Source organism: Colias philodice, chromosome 2, assembly GCF_061535455.1.
Source record: "Colias philodice isolate Cphi_HAF_F1 chromosome 2, ilColPhil1 Martin Lab GWU primary, whole genome shotgun sequence".
NCBI classification, from domain to species: domain Eukaryota; kingdom Metazoa; phylum Arthropoda; class Insecta; order Lepidoptera; family Pieridae; genus Colias; species Colias philodice.
In genome coordinates, this window is record NC_143087.1 from 5,349,646 (window position 1) to 5,374,377 (window position 24,732).

At 34.6% G+C, this 24,732-nt stretch overlaps 1 protein-coding gene across 2 annotated transcripts in view; it reads left to right on the forward strand.

Annotated features, from left to right (window-relative positions):
- Positions 1 to 24,732, forward strand: part of mib1 (E3 ubiquitin-protein ligase mind bomb 1) — a 133,597-nt gene that overhangs the window by 26,555 nt on the left and 82,310 nt on the right. For both annotated transcript variants that reach the window (XM_089704095.1, XM_089704100.1), the window contains exon 11: positions 7,959 to 8,110. In XM_089704095.1, the coding sequence (XP_089560221.1) occupies positions 7,959 to 8,110 (152 nt within the window). The remainder of the gene's footprint in view (positions 1 to 7,958; positions 8,111 to 24,732) is intronic.

Here is a 24,732-nt window from a genome sequence, read left to right on the forward strand (position 1 = left end):
CGAACAACGAGCTTTTCACTTGTGTCGACGACATATGAAAAAACTATTATGGCTCCAATAAATGGCCCTTTGATTTTTTTATCACAGTCAGCTAAAAATCGATTTCGTATCCAAATTGAATAACAAAATCATTCGTGCTTCCGTTCAGATTTCATTTGTGTTGATTGAAAAATTACTGCTACTGATTTATTGTATTACTGACACAATTTTTTCGTTCATTTTATCGAATTTACACAACACAGCTGCCAAGATTAGTACAATTAACTAATGAAAGTTTGCCGCTCTGTTTCACTTCATAAATATTTTCTTATAGCCTGTTACCACGACCTGTCGATAAATTTATGGAAAGGCCGACGTCACCTGAAATTTTATGTTTCCTTTCATCGCCACTCGCCTCTTATATTTTATTACCCAGGCCTTTTGCTAAGGTGGAACGATAGCTGTCATCTAAGCAATTTCTAGAAATCCTTACTCGTATGTATCCGTATACAATTTGATTGTATAATCTAAAACAAAAATTATAACTCAAGCAGATTGTAAATAAAAATAATAATCTATATTCTGAATTAATCCTATGATTGAATTGATTTTATAATGTTGATTAATTGTATAATTTTTTATACGAACATATTTTTAAGGTCATTACTAACAATAATATGGATGAATCATATGAAATAAATAAATAAATAAAACGATATTTGATGATTTTTCCTTACAGTCTATACAAATAATTTTACTTTTATTACAAACTCTACTCAATTCGAGAATATGGAACATAAATATAACAACAAAAAGAAAACGTGAAATGATTGGATCCGATATGTTCGAAAAATGTATCCATATATGTAGTGGCTATTGTAACAAATTCATTATTTACACCGGTCGGTGGGGTAGGCTTCGGTAACAGTTGTAAAAGTCCCTACGTTTGTACGTAATCTCAGCAAACTCACAATGCTATATTCACCTAATAAATACTTCCATTTCCGAACATTTCCAAACTTCGCGGATTGTTATTGGAATAGAGGACCCAAATATATTAGGTGCCCGGTTATTGCATTTGGCATGTGTTTTCAGCTGTCTATTTTCGGTTAAACGACTACAATAGATAACGTTGCATGGTAATTGATGATTTGTTGAAATACAACGTTTTGATTGTGAATAGAATACAATAATATTATTTGTCATGACTGCAGTACAGATCACTGTCATGACTGCAGTACAGAAAGTTGTTAATAAAATATGATTATTTAGATCAATTACTGCAAATAAAAAAGATCTATTATTAGATATAAATTTTACAATATAATTAATGTTCATATAGCTAGAGAACATTGTGCGACTAATACAGTGAGTAGTGCTTTGTTTTAAAAGCACTTCTCTACAATAATAAAAAGGATTAACTGTTTTTAACATTATAATTTCTTCAGCTCGTTACTAAATAATATGACGAATAGCGTATAAACTATAAACCTTACATAAGACTGGCAAGCGACACGTCTCCTTTTCATTACATTATAAGCCGCGCGATGTATAACGCTAATAGTTACAAGTGATTGGATTAGCGCTAACGATAACAAATACCCGCCGCTCACAGCACTGCTAAACAACATGCTTTAGACCATGGATTACTGGAGACTATATATATATAATTACCGATATCCATTGCAGCTAGACGATGTCTCGTTGGTATTTAGCTTGGAAATTATAGTTCCCAAGTTTCCTATTATGAATTAGCGTGTCTGCAGTTGAAGTTTGAATCTTCTTTAATTCCAACTTTGAAAACTTGGACTGGATTTTTTGATTTAAGCATTCGATTTGCAGTCTGCGAATTTAATTGCAAACGATTATGTGTATACGATTTTATACGAAGTTAATTACAGAAGAAAGAAGGTACAATAAACTTTCAATACAATAAACTTTTAAAAAAGGTCTTTCGAAATAAACGTCGTTAATATTATTAATGGGAAAAATCAATTACTAATACTAAACTCTGTCACCATTAAAAATCTTTTTTTTTTGTTTTTATCCCAGACGAACAGTTACTTTGAAATAAAAACAATTAGTTTTGTAGCATTGCTTCATGCATATTTTTTTATTACTATGTATTCTATCTCCATAAATGCCTTGTAGAAATACGGCTTTAAGACAAATTCATCCCATCAAAAACATCCTGTAAAAAACCCAAGTCTCGCAGCTCAGTCTTTCTACCGTCAAAAGTTGTGAGATCCATGTAATACCAAGTCGGTTTATCTATTTAGTGTCTACTTGAAGGACCTTCTGTCTTAAGTTATTACATAAGTTATTATCATGCCAATATTAAAAATATTTAACGTTTTAAACAAATAGATCGACTTGGACATCGCTTGATTTGATTATTAGTATGTATCACACTACACAGCACGACGGGCCAGCGACCAACAGGAACGAGAGTTTCAATCGCGTGAGGCGCGAGAGACTAAAGAATCTAATATAATATTGTAATATTCATTTTGTTTTCATGCGATGTCCAAGTCGATCTATTTGTTTAAAACGTTCAATATTTTTAATATTGGCATGATAATAACTTATGTAATAACTTAAGACAGAAGGTCCTTCAAGTAGACACTAAATAGATAAACCGACTTGGTATTACATGGATCTCACAACTTTTGACGGTAGAAAGACTGAGCTGCGAGACTTGGGTTTTTTACAGGATGTTTTTGATGGGATCTCACTTCTTTTTGTAGAGCCTTTCTTTTTGATACCATCTACTTCTTACGAATTTTGTTAAAGGTCTTATGATATTTTCTTATTTTTATATGTAGTCTTCCTCTTTTTCTTTTCCGGTACTACTTCTTGAGCTTCAGCCACAGTTTTTCTCAAAGCCCACTCCCTGTCTCTATGGGCTTTTCTCGGAGGCTTTGATTTCTCAATTTTTGACAAGTCTGGACGGTAAATACTTCTTAATCTGTTGTATTCACAAATTGATGATTCCTGCGCTTTAATACTTCCAAAGTCGAACTTTGGTCTCGTTATTTCGACCGACACTATTAAGTAATTATATTTGAAGACTAAGGGATTTATGTAAGTTCCTTAAAATTAACCAAACAACATCCCAATCGTAAGCAAATAATATCAGTAAACTAATGAGCAAGCCTTTTAGTCGTAAATGTAATTTATCAATCGAAATTATAAATGAAAATCGCAAACTTATAGGTTAGGTTTCGAGGCACATCCGAACAGCATGAGGGCGCTCGCACGTATGCGTGCGGCTGCCGCTCGCTCGAAGGCATTCACATTTCATTGTTCTGTCATTTTGGCGTATATTTTGCTTGTCAGTCATAGAGAAAAATAGAGGCCAGTCTGTCTGTAAGGAGGCTAGTCGCGCCAACAATTTATATATAACAGATTTAAATTATAATATATTGTTTTATTAGATTTTCGTACTTCAAGACATGTCCAATCATGTGTTTTTCATTACGTCGACCATTTTACAAGTAATAATGTTGTTCAGTTTCATGGGCTAAACACACCCTTACCCACCCTATACCCCCTCCCTTGCCTCATATGGTAGGTACCTATCTACACCTATTAAATTTATAACCACCACCAACCACCAACTGCATAAATAACTTTGTAATCCCATATATTTATATGGGATTACAAAGTTATTGATGCAGTTGGTGTATTTGGAAAACTGGACCGAAATTACAAAATATTTAAGTTTTCCCATGATAAAGACACTAAACTCTATATGTATTCCAAATATGAAGCTTCTAAGTCTGCTAGAAGTGCCTTGGACTTTTGATGATCGGTGAGTCAGTGAGTGACAAAATTTAGAAACTTTAACAAGTTGTCATTCTTAAACTACTGGTTCAAATTGACTGAAATTTTAAAAATTCCGTGTTTATACAATGCCGGATTAGTTACTGAAGATTCAGGTTTCTTGCTTTATCCACAACCGAATTATAGGGGGTCGAAAAAGGCCCGAATTGCTTCGAGAAAAGGATGGTACGGCCGTGCCGCTTTTTTTTTGCTCGACTTGGCGGGGGCACTGCCGTGCCCCCAGATTTAAATACGTATAAAACACAGCGACAATGCAGACCACAGAGCTGGGGCGACATTGTGTTAAATCTCACATTATACATTACAGTTTTCCAATACCTAAAGCACAGCGCTCGCCGTCATTGCGCTCCACTGAAATAACAAGGAATTGCTTAGTTGAAATATTGGAACTGAGTAATAAATACGAGTATTTATGAAAGAACTTGTTTGGCTTTGTACTAATGATTTTAGTATGATTAAAATGATTGAATGTTGTTAGTAAATACTCAAGATATAGTGGAATGTATAGAGATGCGGAGCGTGGGGGCTTAATTCCGCACAATCAATCAAGGCGGCTGATGAGGGTGCACGCTGTTAGTACACCGGCCGCACTACTTAACTCGTTGTGCCAATCGATACGCGCTATCGATATGGATTGGCAAATTAATTCGGTTAGTTAATTACTCGCACGCTGGACCCGAACGGTAAATAAATATTTTATCTCTTGTTGAATTTCCATAAATTTTAAAATACCCCGGACCGACCCTATTTGGCAAGCGTCCATGTTATGCCGGTTTGAATTTATTTTTGCGTTATGCTATTGTTTTCTTAATCTTCGTTTTGGTCGCAAAATCACGTCATGACCAAATTAGTACCGTCATGGTTTGACGGTACTAATTTGGTTCCGTTATTAAAAAAAAATATTTTGTAAAGATGTATAAAGATGTGTTAATCGCTTTGTTTATAACTACCCTAAGCTATGCTATAAATTATATCCTTATTTATAGCATAGCGTAGGGTAGTTATTACTATAATACTATGTTATGTTAAATAGTTTTGATTTTTTAATAAACATAGCTGTAAATATGAAAAACCACATCATTATAATCAGATATTTGTATAAATATCGCATAAATATCACGAAATGGTCTTATGGCCTTCATCGTAAGTCAGCGCGATCCGTGATGGTGCGGCAACGCTCTGATGCCGGGCTATATGGTCCGTGAATAATCCTCCCGTAATACTAGACTAAATGGCTTGGAATTAAACAATTAGTTGTTTTCTTTCTGCCTCGTCAGTGATGGAGCTCTGCCCTACTGCGATCGGGCGTGCTATTTATTTGATACCGATTATTGTACTGGGAGCGGTTGCTTTGGTTTAGAGGACAATGCCCTATTGGAATAACGCCTGTTAATTAAAAATTAACACAAATTATAACTTTTGGTTGAATCATGTTCCATAACGGATGAACTGAGTATGAGTACCTAAAAAATTCACGTTAGAATTACCAATAATGGCGTATGTAAATATTTAAATGTAAATACGGGCCAATGAAGCCGTTTTTGTAAAGTAAGTAATAACAATCTGTTTGAACTGTTTTTCTGATGAAGCGTCAATATTTTAAACTCATATATGTATAAAAATCCATAGAAAATATTCAAAATGGCGGGAGAGCCTCAGAGGTATTTACGTTATGAAAATTATTGTAAATGAAGTGCTGCATGATGGTATTTAATATCAGTATTTTAGCAATGTTTAGTTAATAAACAGCCTGGTATGAGATTAAATTTTAATTCAAAGCTTTATTAATGCAATGTTTTAATTAGAGTTAAGAGGTGGGTCCGCAGCTACGGAATCTCGCAAGCCATCAACGCGATATGATCACTAACCTTCCGGATTTCTTTTCAAGATTTGGGGTTGCCTTTCCAACCCATTGTTCTTATCTTTGTTTGTTTTAGTTACGTTTTTGTCTCACTCGTGGTTTATTTTATGGAGATTAAACTAAATTACTACCGGTGTTAAATTACGACTTGCTTTTATTGTGTAAAAATATAGGTGGACTATGCGCATTTTCTTTGATTATACTTATCTTTCTGTAAAGCACATACTATTATTAAGGGGGCGCATAAAGCAAAATAGCCAATCTTCTATTAGATGATACGTGTAATATGCAAGACCAAATCTAAAAAATAAAATATATATCAAACTAGATGATATGTTCAACGATTCTGTTTAATCAAAAACATAAAATATTAAAATTTACTCGATAAAAAAAAATCACCAAGTTAGCTCTAATTTTCACACTTTTACGTTTTCTACTTGACATGGTAATACTTATTATGATTTTTTTTTCATAAACAATTATATTAAAACATTTGCAAGATATTTGTCAGAGCATTTTGTGTAATTACTTTTAGTTTTGGTTTTATCTGCGATAAACCACTTTTATCGTGACAAAATCAAACGTTTATCTCGAGAAAAAAAGAGCGCCAAAAGTGGTTTATCGCAGATAAAACCAAAACTAAAAGTAATTACACAAAATGCTCTGACAAATATCTTGCAAATGTTTTAATATAATTGTTTATGAAAAAAAAATCATAATAAGTATTACCATGTCAAGTAGAAAACGTAAAAGTGTGAAAATTAGAGCTAACTTGGTGATTTTTTTTTATCGAGTAAATTTTAATATTTTATGTTTTTGATTAAACAGAATCGTTGAACATATCATCTAGTTTGATATATATTTTATTTTTTAGATTTGGTCTTGCATATTACACGTATCATCTAATAGAAGATTGGTTATTTTGCTTTATGCGCCCCCTTAAAAAAAAATCTTTAAAAATGTAATAAACAACGGGTACTATATTGTGAAATTCGCGTATGTAGGTAAAATATGTCGCCAACGCTAGTAGGTTGCAACTCACGTGCACCTGCGGATATTGCCGCGTAAATCACATTTCTTTTCTGACACATATTTCTTCTGCTATTCGATTAACCCGTCTATCAAAACCGCAAATGTAAAACTTTTAATATCAACATTTCTATGAAATAAAACTACATAAAACCTTATTGAACTGACCGCATTTGCACGTAATAGCTACTGTATGTGCGTATCTGATAATAAACATCGTTGTAATCAGTGGTGAATCGATTATTATCGTACTGATAACCTCATTAGGAAACTAATTTATATAAGCATTTAAATAATTACTATGTGCTTGTTAAGCATATAATTATATGGCTCGGACGACATGAATTACATGTTGTAATGGTCATCTATACGCCAAGGGGATTAATATTTAATGCTGCTATTCTGTACGGAATTACTCTGACGCTGTGGTTGAGCTTCCACTGAATTACTGCCTAATAGCTGGACTCGGTGTCGAGTTGTCGATACCACATTCTGTCTAGTTAAAGCTAAATTGCATAAAGTTCGTTAAATTTCAGTTTCTCGTTGGCATCAAATTGAATTTATAGTTTTATCAGCAAAATAAATTGAACAGATGCAGCAATAACGTTCGCTACATCTGCATACTGACGTTCTTTAATTTAATTATCGATGTTTTAAATAAAGAAACAAATAGATTGTTAATCAATAAAATGAACCGTTATTAGCTAATGAAAATCACTTATCTCGTGGCTCCCAAATTAATTGTAAAATGACAGAGCAGCACGGCTCAGTTCTCTTAATGTTCGCTCACAAAGCGAAACGGCTCGGGCGGCGCCGTAGCGCCACGTAGCGACGGTGATTATGATAATGACGCGGTAGCCGCGCTTTTTGTGTTGCTCGTCTTACAACACTGAATTCGACACTATTCCTGATTTTGTTGGGTTTCTTACGATTCTGACGCTGCCCATTTCAGAAAATGGAAATGCTTTTAAATTATGCAACTCTACATAATCCACGCCCTAAACGCCTTCTCCGTTACCTCAATTATTCACTCGAGCGGTTTGATGTTTTAGAAAATTGTCGCGATATTGCAGACGAGTGTCGTTGTATAATTTAGTAGCTTTATGTTTTCAACACATCTGCTACGAAACTTTCATTTTCCTAGTTGTATAAAATTATGTTTAAGTTAAAATAAAAATTAATGTAGTTACATGTATTTTTGTTTTAAATCGTCAATTTTCAATCGATTTTTTATTCCATTCAGGATTCCGATGGCGATACACCATTGCACGATGCAATTTCAAAGAAACGGGACGACATATTGACTTTGCTGTTGGACCACGGAGCAGACATGACACTCACTAACAGTAACGGCTTCAACGCTCTGCATCATGCTGCACTTCGGGGAAATCCCAGGTAATATAATGTTAACAGTATTTATTAGGTATTTTTATTTCAGTAACGCAATATGCAAGGTATACATATTGTACAATAAAGGATTTATTGTAATTTAAACACACTTCATGGTACAAAACGTCTTTCTTTAGCTATTAACTCTTACCATCATTAAGATTTCAAAATAATTAGGTTGTTAAGTTAAAGGCGAAGGTAAAGATCTGAATTTCAGGTCTTTCTATGACATGGAAACATATTAAGATCGATCTTTTACAATGTATGGTCAATCTTTCCACCGTTAACAGTTTGACATTTGCATAACTTCTACAATATTATCCATTTTAAATTAAGTATAATGATTTACATGGAAGTTTACAGTTTGCATGGAATACATTAAGCCACATTTCTTGGTACGAACCCAAGAAATGCCATTCTCTTCCTCGTTTCTATTAACCATTGCTCGGTTGATACTTTTAGGTTTTATTCGTTGCTTGTAATAAAATACGCAAGTAGAAGGCGAAATCTGGATTCGTATATCGTTAAATAAATTTAAATAATTTGAAGGGATCTGCGGATCTATGTAGGAATTTATCGCGGGAACGGGTGGTTATGACCGAGCTAGCCCGACCATAAACTCGTACGCGCACAACGGTTGCTGTCCGAGGCCTCTTTATTGCGGCCCTACCCATATCTACATTATTCATGTATTTATATGATTTTGCACTGCTAATATATGCGATTCTAATCCGTTTCTGATTGTTATTATTGTATGTCACGAAGTTATTCCCACCAATCTGTAATTTAGCCATCTTTATGTTGTTATACGTAGGCATGCTACGAAATCTTTACATTTCTATATCAATTTTAAAACTAGTTGTTCAGTGTTCCCTTATACCACGTTAACATCCACTCAATTGTTTCTTCGACTTACACTCAAGCAAAAAACTGTTTATTCATGTAAACTTAATTAATTTAGATATAACAAAATAAAAAACATCTATCAATTATGTTTGTTTTCTCATTAAATAGACAGTATTGATCAAAAGAAAGTAGTCTCAAAAGAAAAACTGAGTAATCGTAATAAATGACTGTCCAGTAAAATCGACCTTTTGATATTATTGCTATACAAAGCTGGGTAAGCGTATTTTATGAATCAGTAAGCAAAAGTAACGCAGAATAATGAATCACCGCTGGAGAATCGTGCGTGAAGCGGTTTATTTGTTGAGGGTCCGAGGCAGCGCTGGATCCGAGGAGCTTGCGACCGAACGCTATAATATTCCAGTCACGGGACGCGTCCTAGGGAAATAATACAAAATGAGCTACGTGACCAGTTCATTACATTGAAACATGGCACGCACTCGCGGTCTCTTCCAATCTGAACGTATCCCTTTTTCATACCCGCAGCTATGGAAATATCCCAACTATGAATTATGCCTCCCTCTTACTTATCAATATCCAATTTAATACACCTTTTATAATAAAAGTAATAATGGTTTGCAAGAATTCTGGGAACGTGAATTATATCCGTCTCCTTAATATTTCCATATTTGGGCGTCTTGCGCATTGAACTAGATATGATTTTATTTTTACGTAGGTGAATATATTTGCTATTTATGGAACGGACACGCGTGGCTTATTTTATATAGACCATGGGTATATTTCGATCTTTTTTTCTTATTTCAATTCATATTAATTTCTTTTGATTGAAGAAAAAGAAAGCTTTTACAATATATTCGTAATAAAATATCTTGACATATACGACTCGGAAACATTTGATTCTACTAATAAAACGCAGGTAAACAGTATAGATCACCGAAGTTTTTTAAGATTGTTGCTTAATGGGAATCGAATAGGAGATTGTCGTAAAACGTCCCCGATTTTATCGCGAAATGAGAAGTCGCTCGCGACTTTTCCCATTCTACAAAAACGTTCGTTTCCCTGCCGAGATGTAAAATCGTTTTATTTTATTACTTCCGCCAGTATAGCGCTATATCGATATTGTGCTTCTCACTACGGAAACTTTTAATAAAAATCCTGTACAATTTATTAAGATAAATAAGAGTTTTCCGAAGATATTATCATTTTAATGCTCGATTGCTTAATTACAATTAATTAATTTTATCTTTTATTGGAATGGGACGTAATATACATTGCAACGTTTTCAGTTAATTCTCTGTCGTGTTCATTTTGAAATATGTCACTGTGAATCTGATATATTTTATGAATCAGATTCTTTATTTCCTTGTTGATACTATTTTCTAGTTACCAAAATAAAAGCGAGTTCAATAATCTTCTATTGTACTCTATTCTTATATTTTTCATTGCTTAAAAATACCATTGACAAACCGCTTCAATCAGAATACAGATACATTTTGACTTTCACAGCAGAACTCCAAAAAATAAAACAAATTGTTTAACATGGAAACCTTTATTATTTCGAAGCATAAAATAGTGTTTCACAGATTGCAGTGATTAATATGTTTTACAATCCGACAATCATTGGAAGCCTGAACAGCTGCGACGAGCGCGGTTCGTTTCGATAAGACGAATATTCGCGCTCAGCATTAATCGTGAGCTTAAATATTTTAACGCGTCGTAACATTGATTTATTCGGAGCGTAATCTCCGCTCGTGGTTTGTTTGTTCTTCGGCTCGAGACGTACAGACAAGAACGGGCGCCCTCTATCTACGCAGCCAGTTTAGTGGGCCCATATAATTCATTCCATCAACGCCGTGTTTATTGTTTGCCGTTAATAGCCTATATCTATGTCTATTTTCTTTCGAGGGTATAATCGATTGTTTCCTTCTACGGCCGCTATCTGCATTGACCACACGTACGGCGCTAAACAAACCTTCGATCTCTGTACAGTCGAGAATAGAATGAGCGCAGCATTCAGGGGAGATTTATGTGGTCATTGTGCGGCGTTAATTGCAGCGAATGGAGCAAAGTGCGATGGTATCCGACTATCTGAACGAGAATTGTAATCCCCAGACTGCATTGCCAACCATGCCGACCTTATAGATATTCCATTTGTAACATTAAACGTCAATGTGGACTATTTATTACGCAAGTTATTACGCTTGAAAGCTTCAGGGTAAGCATTTATTGTTTTTAAGTAATATCATGTAACAGAACTCATTGGATTATTATTTTTTGCTTATACTATGATGATCTGGTACTGGATTTATGTATCTTCATGAAGTAATGTTAATTTTACTCAAATAAAAATATGGATGTGCACTTCTCGTACGGGTCATGGAAAAAATAACAACAATAAAATTCGCTATCATTAATTAAAAAAATCATACCTTCAATTATGTGATGTGTTTCAGACAATTTGTTGTAGCTATAGTAAATGAAAAATGTATAGCGTTGTCAGTGTTGCCGTCCGCCGACCGCAATTAGCGGCAGCACACGCGGATAATCCGGCGCCGCTCGCCAGTCGCCGCCCTAACACTATTGCCACCAGCGCTTCGCACACGAATGCACTACGAATTCAGCGAATAAATTCATTTGTACGCAAATTGTATTGGCGCTTGCAATTAAAACTTTGTTGGCGCTCGAGCTAAGATAAATAACACTAATACATTCTGCTTATTGCGGAGAAGTTGCAGGATACAGAGGATATATTAATGTTGTTCCTAATTTGTTTGGGCGGTGCCGGATTAACGGTGCTGCCCTCGACTTATATTCCTACAATGGTCCCTTCGCCCCCTATTGCCCCATATTATAATATTTGACCTCCTTAGAGAATTACCAAAAATACATAAAGTTTCTAAATGATGTATGATTTACACAGAACCCTCTTTTGTTTTATATGTTTTGTTATAACTATGAGGTATGTATTAAATTATAATAGTTGGAGATATTAATTAATTAAACAACACGGGAATACTGTAAGTTTTGTATACTAAGCAAAAAAAGTACTTGACGAAATAAACTGTACAATGTTCTGAATTATAACTGCTGAATATTGTCGTTAAAATTTTAAGACTGAAGGTGTTTCAAGCGACATAAAAATGTTTGAAACCATTATAAAACTTTTGATTAAGATCTTGCATTCTACTTTGCGCCGTGCAAAGCTACTTTAAAAATAAATCTCTTTCTTTTTGCCTCCCCTTACATTACATAAGAAAAGTAAAAAACGAACGTAATAAATTGGCGCAGTGGTTCAGGGCGTACGATAAGAAAATCCACTATTAACGGGATCTAATTCAGTGAGGCGTTCTAACTAACGTCTACTTTGAAATTGATTCCACAACTTACAACAGAGTACTATTCAATTAACTTAGATTGCAACGGATCATTTGGAAGCTCGTAGATCAAATGTGCTCAAATACTTTTGTTGGATATTAATTACAAGGAGTGGTTATGGGCATTCATTAGCAAACGGATAAAGTCTAAGGCTAATATTTCAGACGCTGGAACAGATTGTGCTGATAGCAGATATTGTATGTTATGAGTTATGTTTTTTATTGTCTGTTGTGTTTTAGTTCTGATAATATTATGTGCAATAAGATTATATTTTTCATATTCGATTAAAAGTGTTTTGCCATTCTTTTAATAGAAGAGGCTTAAATGTACACATACAAATTGTAATAATTAATTTAGAATTACTGACAAAATGTGATTTACCACTGCAATTTTTGATTAGTATTAAAAACCTTGATTGCCATTGTTCAATGTTCAGTTTCACTTAAGAACAATTATCAAAATTAATTATATTTTATTTTAAACCCATATTGCATTGATATAATCAAATTTATATCAAATCAATATCAAGCAGCAATATACGTAAATTACTTATATTAGATTTGATTAATGCTCAGCTGCCTCGGTTAGTTATATATGCCATTCCAAGTTAATGTTTATTACATTCACGTTCCTTTGTATTGCTGAATAAGTCTGAACTGGGAATAATAAACCAAAAGTTAGTCCGTCCTGTCTAGATTCGTGTTATTATTGCGAGTTTCTAAAACGCGATTTAAACGAGAGTAATTTTACAGAGTGCCGTAGCCTCCAGAACTCAACGGTCTTAAACTGGATTAAATGGAGCCGTAAGTTATCATCAACACCCATAAAATACAGACTGAGTTGAGTGATACTACAATTTATGAACGGTACAAAGCGCCTCGTTGAGATTGGAAATTTTGACTTGCTGAATGCAATTTGGATATCTTATATCTGTTTACGGCAGCTGTTAATCATTTAGCGCCTTTCATTTATATAGTCTTTATTCTTACAAATCTAATAATAAGAAGAAGAATATCTAAAGATACTGCAACATTGTGATTTTACTTTGAATTGTTATTTAATACAATTTATTGAAACTTCTTAGTGCACTTTTGTTAAACAGTTCTTATTAATCCATATGAAAGTATGTCAACACACAATGTAGGCACAATGTCTACGCTTATTTCTATAGAAATATATGGTAATAATATTATTTTTTATGGTGCGTTTATCTCGGTTATATACTGAAAGTAAATTGAAATTATGAAAAATTATTTAATGAATAAAACTTAATAGGCCAAAAGACCACACGTGTCAGCTGGCATTTTTTATTTTGGGTCATGGCATATATTTCTTTTAGTAAAAAAAATTTCGTCCTCTAGATATTTCAAAATCATTATATAGAGCTTTTCGATTCCGTCCTGACAAATTTGAAGTTCCTAAGCAGTTCATTTGTGCGTGTGCAGTCGAATGCGCTCAGATGCGGGCATCGTGGTGAAGGCATTTTCCAGAGCAGTAGATACACATAAATAACACAGAAACAACTTAGCGATGAGTAACTAGTAAGTATAACGCAGCGTATACGTGTATGGGCTTGCCTGGCTGTTCCGCTTCTTTGTGTACTTTACCATTGTTCCATTTGTTAATGTTGTTAGTGCACTTTTTCAGCGACTACGCTAATTTAAATACCTCTTGTTCCTTTTGCGAAGAGTGCCCGTCTTCCGTTTTCCGCGGGTACCGTTCCTTTTTCGTTTGAGACGTCCGCATCGGGAGACTGCATTTAAATGAGACACTTAATCACTCGGGTTGGCCTCGTGTTCTTTATAGCGGTTGTTGTCTTCGTTCATTACGAGAATAAAATATAGATTTAAATAAATTCGCAAATTTATTGAGCAAAGCGCTTAATGTAAGCTACGGCTTGAGTATCTTTTTAATTAACCTTCTAGTTTATCGCTAAATTAGAATTTACTTAAACATTAAGAGCTATTACGCACTGTCGACCAGTCGCCGGCGACTCAGTCGCCGGCGACTGGACTTACTCCTGGACGACTGACGACTAAGTGCGCAAGCCCCTATTTAAACTATAGTAAGTCACAGTCGCCGGCGACTGAGTCGCCGGCGACTGGTCGACAGTGCGTAATAGCTCTAATTAAATTATACTCTTTACGAGCCAAAGATTCGCAAAGAGTTTATAAATTAATCAAATCCACTTAAAATCCACTCACAATAAATTATTTAAATAAATAAGTTCATTTTATTTCTATCGCAGAACTATTCTTACTCTTTTTACCTTGCTAAATCGTGCATTCAAAGACGGATCCCACGATTTAAAAGTGCAAACGAGGCCTTTCTGTTCAATAGTAAGAAGAATCCTTTGATATATTACAGAACCAATGCAAGTAAATAGAATAAGAAGAAACGTAAAAGGATTCCAACTCGGAAAATATGGACCATTGGGAATATGTCGCCGGCGGTCGCGCCTAGACCGCTAACACCCACTCGAATTGTGTAAATATGAGTAGGGTAATAAACTCGTAGCGAGGAGACTGCGCTCGGATTTGCCTGTATGAGTTCTGTACGTGAGCGGCCCCCGCGTGCCCGGGCCCGCTCCCCCCATTCCTCATGCCTTACGTACAAACCTAACTTTTCATCTCAGACATCGCTTGCTTTCCTCTGAGACGATACTCATTTCTTTGGTGCTTTAAAGAATTTTGAAGTGCACGAGTTTCCTTTGAGATTGTACCGAGGGATTTAGTAAATTAATTTCAAGTGAAATGTACTGTAACACTTTATGTATTTTCCTAGTAATTGTTTGCGATGTCATTTCTCTCGTTTATCGGCTTTCCGCTTTGTATTATTAAGATTCTGTTTCTAACTTATCATGTGGAAACATTTCGTATGTCTTATTTTACGCATTAAACTGCTTTCTTTTTCTAGGCGATTAATAAATAATTTCTTAATAAATTTTCCAAATAAATAATTAAAAGTTTTTCAATTAATTCAAAAGTTCTTAACTATTTACATATTATAATAAGGCAATTGTGTTTTTATGATTAGCATAATTATCAAACAAAAAGCTACAGTAATATAATGAGTTATAATAATAGTAATCAATTATTGAAATAGTTTGCATGCATTACAGATGCGGCGCGCATAATTAACAATCCGATAGATTGTGTACAAATAAATTGGTAATAAATTATGTAAACCAGATAATAATATTTAATGCATTTTATTTGAATTGTTGAACAATACTTGAATATGAAAATAGCTACATATTAATAAATTTAACAATGAAAAGAGCGTTTAATTGATAATATAAATGCTTTATTGGATATTGGTTTTGTATTACACACCATTAATCGAATTCACAGAACCACAGTTATAACGTGTTGTGTATTTTAATATAAATTTAAACTTTTCACTTCGTCTAACGCCTCTCAAACATTTATTCATCGTGTCTCAAAGGAATCTCGATAAAGCAGCTTTAATAACGTTGATCATAGTTACTTTCAAAGACTGATAAACCTAGTTATACTCAATACTGAATAGTACTAGTACTAACAACCTAATTTCATTCTGTACTAGCGGTCCACCCCGGCTTCGCCCGTGGTACATATTTCGCAATAAAAGGTAGCCTATGTTCTTTCTCAGGGTCCAAAAGATTATCTGTGCCAAATTTCATCAAAATCGGTCCAGTAGTTTATGAGCCTATTCATTACAATCAAACAAACAAACAAAGTTTTCCTCTTTATAATATTAGTGTAGATAACCAAAGTAGAAAATCTTAGATTAAAATTAATTTATATTAGACTAACCTTCTAGATGTTATTCAAAAATTCATATCCTTTTTATTTTATGCTCATTTCGAAATTATCACTTTATTACACTATCAAGAGATTTGTTGTCCATTGTCACGTGGTTAATTAAAGATAGATTAAAGGACGGTTTCATAACTTTTGAATATACTCTTTACTTTCTCTATCAGTTAAAACGACATTTAATGTATGAGAATGTGCGTCAAGTGCCCAATAGGCTATCAGGGACATTATCAGTGAGCGGCGAAATCATCCCTAAAGATTAATTTTGAAAACAACATGCAAATATTCTATATCCAGTGAATTATAGCCGCGCTGAACACATTTTATTACCGTAACACGAAAACAATTCGATTTAAATAACAAAACAATTTCCGTCGGTCCTGCGTCAAATGTTTTTTGTCCACGGTGGTTGTCACAAAGCCACACGTCACGGCTGTTTGCGTATTAATTTCTGTACTAAGCTGAGTGGATCAGAATGTCGGCGCGGCTCTCCGAACGTAGCCTATGATGCATGGCCCGGCTTGGCGAGCCTCGCTTAATGAAATATTCGCGGCGCGAGTGAAACGGACACCGCCATCAATCACAGGTGAATTCTCTTGCGCTGACCACTTACTTCGGGAACGTTTGCTTCAAAAAAGGGGACGCAATGGTCTGTTTTTAATTTACTTACCATGGGCACTAGGTACGATACGTTACTCGACATTATTGGTATACGGCCTTAAAATTGACTATTTTAATTGTCTACTTCAAATATTCTTATTGAATTTACATTTACAACATTACTGAAAATGTATAATATTCCTCTTCTTCATATTTAAATCAGATTCATTTAGTTGCCCACAGGAAATGAAAGACAGTAGTATAATCTCAAGAGGTCTGTATGTTAGTCCTAATGTTTCCATATGTCGCTTCGGTTACTTGCATTATATAACCTACACATATAGTAATAATGTAGTTGCACATAAATGATAAGAAAAACTTACAAAAATACTTAAATTATCAAATAATTCCGTTTAGATATTTTTTTGCGAAATATTAGTAAGCCGTTTTAGACTTTGACAAAACACAATGTCATTATAAGGCTTAGTTATACAAAGTGCCATGTTAAATCGGCACATAATATACGATAGGTATTCTGCTCCCGTACAATCTCATTGTTATGTCTACGAATATGAATACATAATGTTGTTACAAGGTGCAATAGTGTTGTCGCGAACGTATATAAAGCTAGATGTGTATCTAGTCTCAAGAAGCGTTTCAAAGCCTTGAGATGCGGAAACTTTACACCGTGCAGTCTGAGTTTACCCTAGGTAGAAGTAGTGTGTAGGGTTTGTATTTGCACATCCCCTATGCAAGGCACGAGTTTCGATACTTTTCACGAAGGAGAACGTCGCTCAACAATGTTACACGCGATATTGCCAATCACTCATGGCTCGCGTCTGCAAGACGTAGACTTAGGAGCGCTCTTTCTTTTGCGCCATTTGTCTTGATTGGCGCGAAGATTACTTTACTAATAGTTCTCGTCAACACTTTCTTAGCTCTTCTCTGCGTTGTGTTATATGCGTGTATGTAAATTATCAATAAACAGGCTACTACATAGTTGTCCAAATATATCTCACAGTTAATTAACAAACATCTAAAAACCACAATCGCAATTATCATAGTAGTATGCGATTTTCAATGATTAGATTATACATGACGTACCGTATACATTTTTAGATCAAAAGGTAGACGAATAAGCCATTCAATTCGAGAGATGAATCGAAGCAAGCGGATCAGTGTCATCGAAGAAAAAGTAGGTGTATCGAGGTCACGTTCATTCCATAACTTTGTTAGTTTCGTTATTACGATAGACGTGAAAACAGTAACTGAAAGACGTGACGGCAATATTAACAATCAATAGCATTATGTTTTATTATTTAATATAATTTCTGTTTCGCCACAACACTGATTCTCCGTTTTAATTTACTCGTTATATTGTAGACTAATTAACTTATCTCGTTCCATTATATGGTAGACAAAATTAAACAGTGTAAATGAAATTGAATGTTGAAGTTTCCAGTGATATTCTCGGTATAGTTGACTCGGAGTTTTCAAGCGCAATGTTTCGCATTATACTTGACATATACGAATGGACACTTTCAAGGCGGAAACTTAAAAGGCACTTTTAAGTATCATAATAGAATATCTTAATGCAATCTGAGGGATAACTAACTTTTATTTAGTTTCCAGTCTTTGTTTTAAACTTGGTCTATGCGGACGCGGGACGGTAAAGCTTTATATTGGTAGTGCTCGTCGGACATTGTTAATAGTTACTTTGTTCGCAAAAATAAGTATGAAAGACGAAGCAAAATATTGGATTTACAATTTTAAGAAATTGTTTAGTTCCTACAGTTATATCATTTTCAGTTTATTAAAGCAAGCAAAACTACCTATTTCATAATGTACATTTTTAAATACTGCACTTTGAACTTGAACACTTCATCATAATTACGTCGAAATTTAAAAATAAAAAAATTGCTACATTTGTTAGAAAAGTAAACAAATCATTTATATTAAAAACATGATACAACTTTTTAACATTTCCAACAATGCTTTTCTATCGAGATCGTTCAAGAAATATCTCTCAATACTTATTATTCACTGCCCTTACCTCAAGCGGGGAGCTTTTGTATAACCCACGTAATAAGCGTCAAGCCACAACGAATTACAATAGCTCTTGGCATGCAGAATGGAGCATGACTCGGGCATTATTTTACTATCAGTCAAGATGACAGTTGTATTTTTCGCGACTATGTAGCGTCCGACGCTTGGGCGCCAGCTCGTCGTTTATCATCGACTCCGCCGTGTCCAAGCCCTTACTTATAATGAATATGTTGCAAGAAAAAGTAGAGTCACTCATATTGAAGCGGTGCATTATTAATGAAACTCGGTTTCATATGAAAAACTATATATACGTTACGTACGTATATTACGTTCAACTAACGATAAAAACGTTGAGTATAACGTAAACGCATATCTTTATATATATAAAAATGAATCGCAAAATGTGTTGGTAAGCGCATAACTCGAGAACGGCTGAACCGATTTCGTTAATTCTTTTTTTATTATATTCCTTGAAGTACGAGGATGGTTCTTACGTAGAGAAAACGTAAATATGTACCACGGGCGAAGCCGGGGCGGACTGCTAGTTAAAAATAGATTTGTATAGAAAACTCTATTTATAGGCTATAGAAATATCGTACCACGGTGTTATTATTATAGAATATCTGAGAAACATTCATCTTAACCTAAAGACGGTAATACCCTAACAAATATTAAGAATATTTCATTGTCATCCATTCCTTTATTCGATTTTCGCTAAAACTTGCCGTCGATCCAAACTTTCGGTACTCAAAATTGAGATGAGTTTTCCTTCACTTTATTAAGTCTACTAGAGTTAATTCATTAATCGTGACTAATCTTTTTGTCTGCTTACATTGCCAATAACACAATGAGTTTGTTGTTATGTTTATATTTAACGTTTTCGTATAATAATAATAATAAGAAAGTATGTACTTAGTAACACTAGCGATGTCTAAATCCGTAGTTTATTAGGAGGATAATGCGGGGCTAATGTCGTTGAGTATGGCTCTGGCGGCTGGCGGCTGGTACTTGCGTTGCACCAAAAGCCGTCGTCAGCAGCACGTGCGACATGGCGCCGCACTCCGTACTCGCTCCACGTTTATTATCGAGTGATTGCCCGCCTGCGTGATTCGACTTGCCAACTATCTTTTTGAAGCGATACGAACGTACTGCTCGGAGATTAGCTTCTTTTATTTCCTTTTTATAGTCAGTCGCATGATTACAAGAAAGGTAGACTCGGTACGAGACGTAATTCCGTGCAAAATTTATGTCGATTCGACGGTACTGCTGCCGTTACGAGATCATTGCACAGAGCACGTATAATAGAAAAAAGCAATGAACACATTAATATGAGTATAGGTACAATTACTATCTACGTAGACTGGCTAAATATTCTACAAAATCGACCTAGTTTTTCTATTCCTAGTGCCGGAAGGGTTGGACCGCAGGTTACCGCTTGCCAATTACAAGGTCTAAGTAATATTATCTATATATATACTTACAAATATTAATTTTTAAATTTTAAATGATTACCTGCAACAAATATGTTCATGATGCCATCAGCCATTCTTGTGTTATGTCAAAAAGTTGTCTATAAAAACCACTTTCGTAAAACAGAATCGTTTAGTTTTATAACTTCAAAAAATTAATAATTTTAGCTGCTCTGCGGGCTTCTCTCCGCTTTGACTTCCATAGACACTTTGACAGTTAGTAGCGACAAGTCTGAATTATCGGCGTGCGCGGCTTAATCGTTCAGGGCGCGATATTGGCGTTACATCATGTTGTCAGCGAAGAGAAAAATTGCCGCACGCCGCCCTCGCACGCCCTCCCGTCCGCTGATGTCGACAGCGCGTTTATATTACAGGGGGATTTATTGTATTTTTATGAACGCACGTATATCGGTTCCTATAGCAATTATGATAACTTATAATGCGCGAACGTTGTTACATACTTTATGGAGGCTTATTTGTCCTATAATGTCCGTAGTATTGCAGGTATAGATAGAATTGTTACACAGGGCAACAATTATAAAGATGATGTAACATCTATTTTGGCTGTTTGTTTCAATTTGGTAACTGAAATTTTTACCTAGCGTGACTAATCGATATCTCTTAGACTCGTCAGAGTCCTCACACAATAAACTTCAATAATAAAAAAATATCAGCCTATAAGCAACAGCTGATCCATTAAAATAAATAGACTCGTGCAAGTATAAGACGTGTATTGATGACTCACTTGACTCTAATGCATTACAATTATTTTAAAACATTAATGTCGAGTTAATTCAGTAGGTACATATTTTATTTCATACTTCACTCGCACGAAATGAGTCACCCATTAAAATAATTTCCACATTAGTGAGTACTTTAAGCTTTAACAAGTGATAACTGCGTTAAAAACAACCGACTTCAAACTTGCACTTGCAACATTTACAAATACAGACAAAAATGCTCATAAAATAAAAACTACTGGGCCTATCCGAATAAAATTTTTATGGGACCAATTCGACACCATCCCGCATCGAACAAAAAAAGAATCACGTAAATCGGTTCAGAAACCTCGGAGTAATCGGTGTACATACATAAAAAAAAAAAAAAAAAAAAAAAAAACATACCGGCCGAATTGATAACCTCCTCCTTTTTTTGAAGTCGGTTAAAAAATGCAAATAAATTAAGTTTTTCTAAAAATGAAATTAACAATGTACTGTAATTTATAAATATCTATTTTAATATGAAATATGCCAAAGGTCTCCCGAATACTGTGTGAAACGGCGCAAATTTATAATCGAATCAGGCCTGTAATTTATTCATTCACTTGTAGCAGTAGAAAATTTCATGAAAATATATTTCCCCTCTTCGTTTTTATAGGAATAGTTTCAGAAATTACCTTACTTTGAATGAAATTCTTGTAACTTGAGGAATTGCTGATAACGAAAATTTCAGAAATGTATCTTGAAATCCGTTACAAATTTCTTATAATCTTTGATTAAAAGAGGATTAATAGGATTAAAAGGGAATATAATCATAACGAGAATGTTGTCATTAAGGGTACATTACCTACATTATATTAATTCAGGAAATACTTTAGTAGAATAAATATTAATATAATCCTTATTAGAAGAAAAACATTTTCGTATATCTCCTTTATCTGTGTATTCATTAGTTCGACAAATATTAATAACAGTTCCATATAATCATAGCACATAGAAAGCCAAACATGACGAACGTCGATATTAATTACCCATTGTTTTCAATTGATTCAGAGACAGTAATTTATACGTTCAAGACATTCGTACTACTATGACTGCGATTAATATCCAGCGCCATTCAACTACAGACACACCTGTTCGATTTATGGTCTCCGTAAATTCATTGTTATTCACAGCCAATAAGCATGATGTACGACTCTTATCTACTCGAAAGGCTTGTTAGTGACGCTTTATTTGTATTGTACAAAATTTAGATCGAAACGAAATCTAGATCATCATAAAATGTTATTAGAAACACATTTTGTAGTATTTTACAAGATTGAAAAACTTTATAATTGTACAGTGCATATATCTTTTAGGAATCGTTAGAAAAAAAATGATTGCTTTATTTTATTCGTTCATAGCCAATATATTCGATATTTGAACATCATCCAAATTTTCTGAAATATCAAATACTTATAGACCGGGAGATACTGACACAAAATTTCGAGTCATTTGTAACAAGGATGGCGGTTCTACAGGGGTCTTAGTACGCAATGACAAAAAGAAAAATGATGGTGTGAACGCTGGTACCGGTGTCTTAGTCGCGTGGGCGTTTGTCGAACTCGTCGGAAAAATAGCGAAAGTCAAACGATTTGTAACACAAAAATTTTAGAATTTACCGATAGCCCATAAAAAAGTAGTAGGCGGTAGTGTCATGCCATACTTTTCCGGTGTGACTTACAGCCCGCCATACCGACGCGAATGTGTTGATTTAAATAAAACAATCATTCAACCATTTGTACCAGGCTAACTTTTGCACAGGTAACTATCGTCGTGCAGCTATTTACGAAAATCGCCATGCCATACTTTTCGGACGATTCCAAATGGTCGCCATACCGCCGAAAATCTGCAAAAAAATTTTATTTCGCCAAACTTTTTGTACCAGTATTGCATTTGGATTTTTGGAGAGTATTTGATAAAATGTGACCATTATTATATTTGCCATACTTCTAGTAGGGAGAAAAAGTGCTGTTATACTTGAAAACTTAATTTATTATTAATTTATATAAGTGAGGATTTCCAACACTTAGATCTTTGAAATTTTGTATTTATATTTGTTGATCCTCAAACTTACAGGAAAAATAAGTGCCATACTGTTACAAATCGTTTGACTTTCGCTATTTTCCGACGAGTTCGACTAACGCCCACGCGACTAAGCCGCCAGTACCAGCGTTCACGCCATCGTTTTTCTTTTTGTCATTGCGTACTAAGACCCCTGTAGAACCGCCATCCTGTTACAAATGACTCGAAATTTTGTGTCAGTATCTCCCGGTCTATTATGTATCAAAAAATAAAATAAACTAGATACCAATAATATTTGTAATCATATAAATTTGTTTAAATATTACAGATCCTTAAATATATTCTTTTATTATAGCTACTTAGTACTTACGGACTGGAGGATGGTTGCAATAATTTTAAGGCTTAAAGAACTAAACCCTCATAGCCGGAGTCTATCGTCCCACCTTTCGTCCGCTCGTTCTAGTAACGAGCGGCAGTAGCAGAGGGAATAAACATTAATTACTCCTTATTCTCACTAAGTGGATTCGTTTAAACACCTTCCAAATGTATGAGTGAAGACATAAATCGGACAGAAATAAATATTCCATTAAAACCTTCCACCTCTGAATAGTCGTCTTACTTATTCACCACAATAAGTGACAAATGAATACTAAGTATACTCGGTACATATTATTATCCATACTAATATTATAAATGCGAAAGTAACTCTGTCTGTCTGTCTGTCTGTTACTCAATCACGCCTAAACTACTGAACCAATTTGCATGAAATTTGGTATGGAGATATTTTGATACCCGAGAAAGGACATAGGCTACCTTTTATTGCGAAATATGTACCACGGGCGAAGCCGGGGCGGACCTCTAGTACTATACAGGGTGTACCAAAAAGTAGTGATGAACGGAAGCTGAGAGGTAGAGGACCTAGAGGGCTATCCGAATCACCCCCATGTATGTTATGCGATTTTTCGTATTTTCGGAGTTATGACGTTTTTTTTCAATTTTTCACCTATCGCCGAGTACGATGATATTTTCACTCATGCTGACGTCAATGATTGCGGAAGATGCTTGATTTTTTTTGTGTGCTAAGCTGAAAGATATGCCAATTCAGTATGGTAACATTTACTATCGTTAGATCTTTGAATGGAATAAAAAAAAGAATTAAATGGCAAGAAAGATAAAATTACCCAGTATGTTCACCACTTCAAGGGCCCGTAAAAAAATAAAATCACATAAAAAAAGTTTTCCGTTTGACTTTTAAAAACTTGCTCTATCTATCAGATAGCTACCCTGAAAATTTCATTTACTTATTCAGAAGGCTTCAATAGAAAAATTTAAATCTAAATGTGGTAAGTGCAAAAATTGAATTAACATGATGATCATTAAAACCAATAAATAGGTGTTTAATTACCAGAAATTTTTAAAATAACCCCGCTGTTGCTCAATGCAAGTGCGACATCACCGTAAAAAGTTGTCTTTTAAATGTCTGAATGCCCTTTTATCATTTTTAATGGTTTCTTCTGCTACTATGAATTTCCGGGTTATTTCGTCCAAATTGTGGCATTCTCTCGTCTTTGTAGTATCCCCACGGAAAAAAATCAATAGGGTTTATGTCCGGAGACCGTGCAGGCCAGGCTAAAGGGCAAAGATACCCTGAAAGATGGATTGGTCGTTGCAGCCTGCGCATGCGCCGGTGA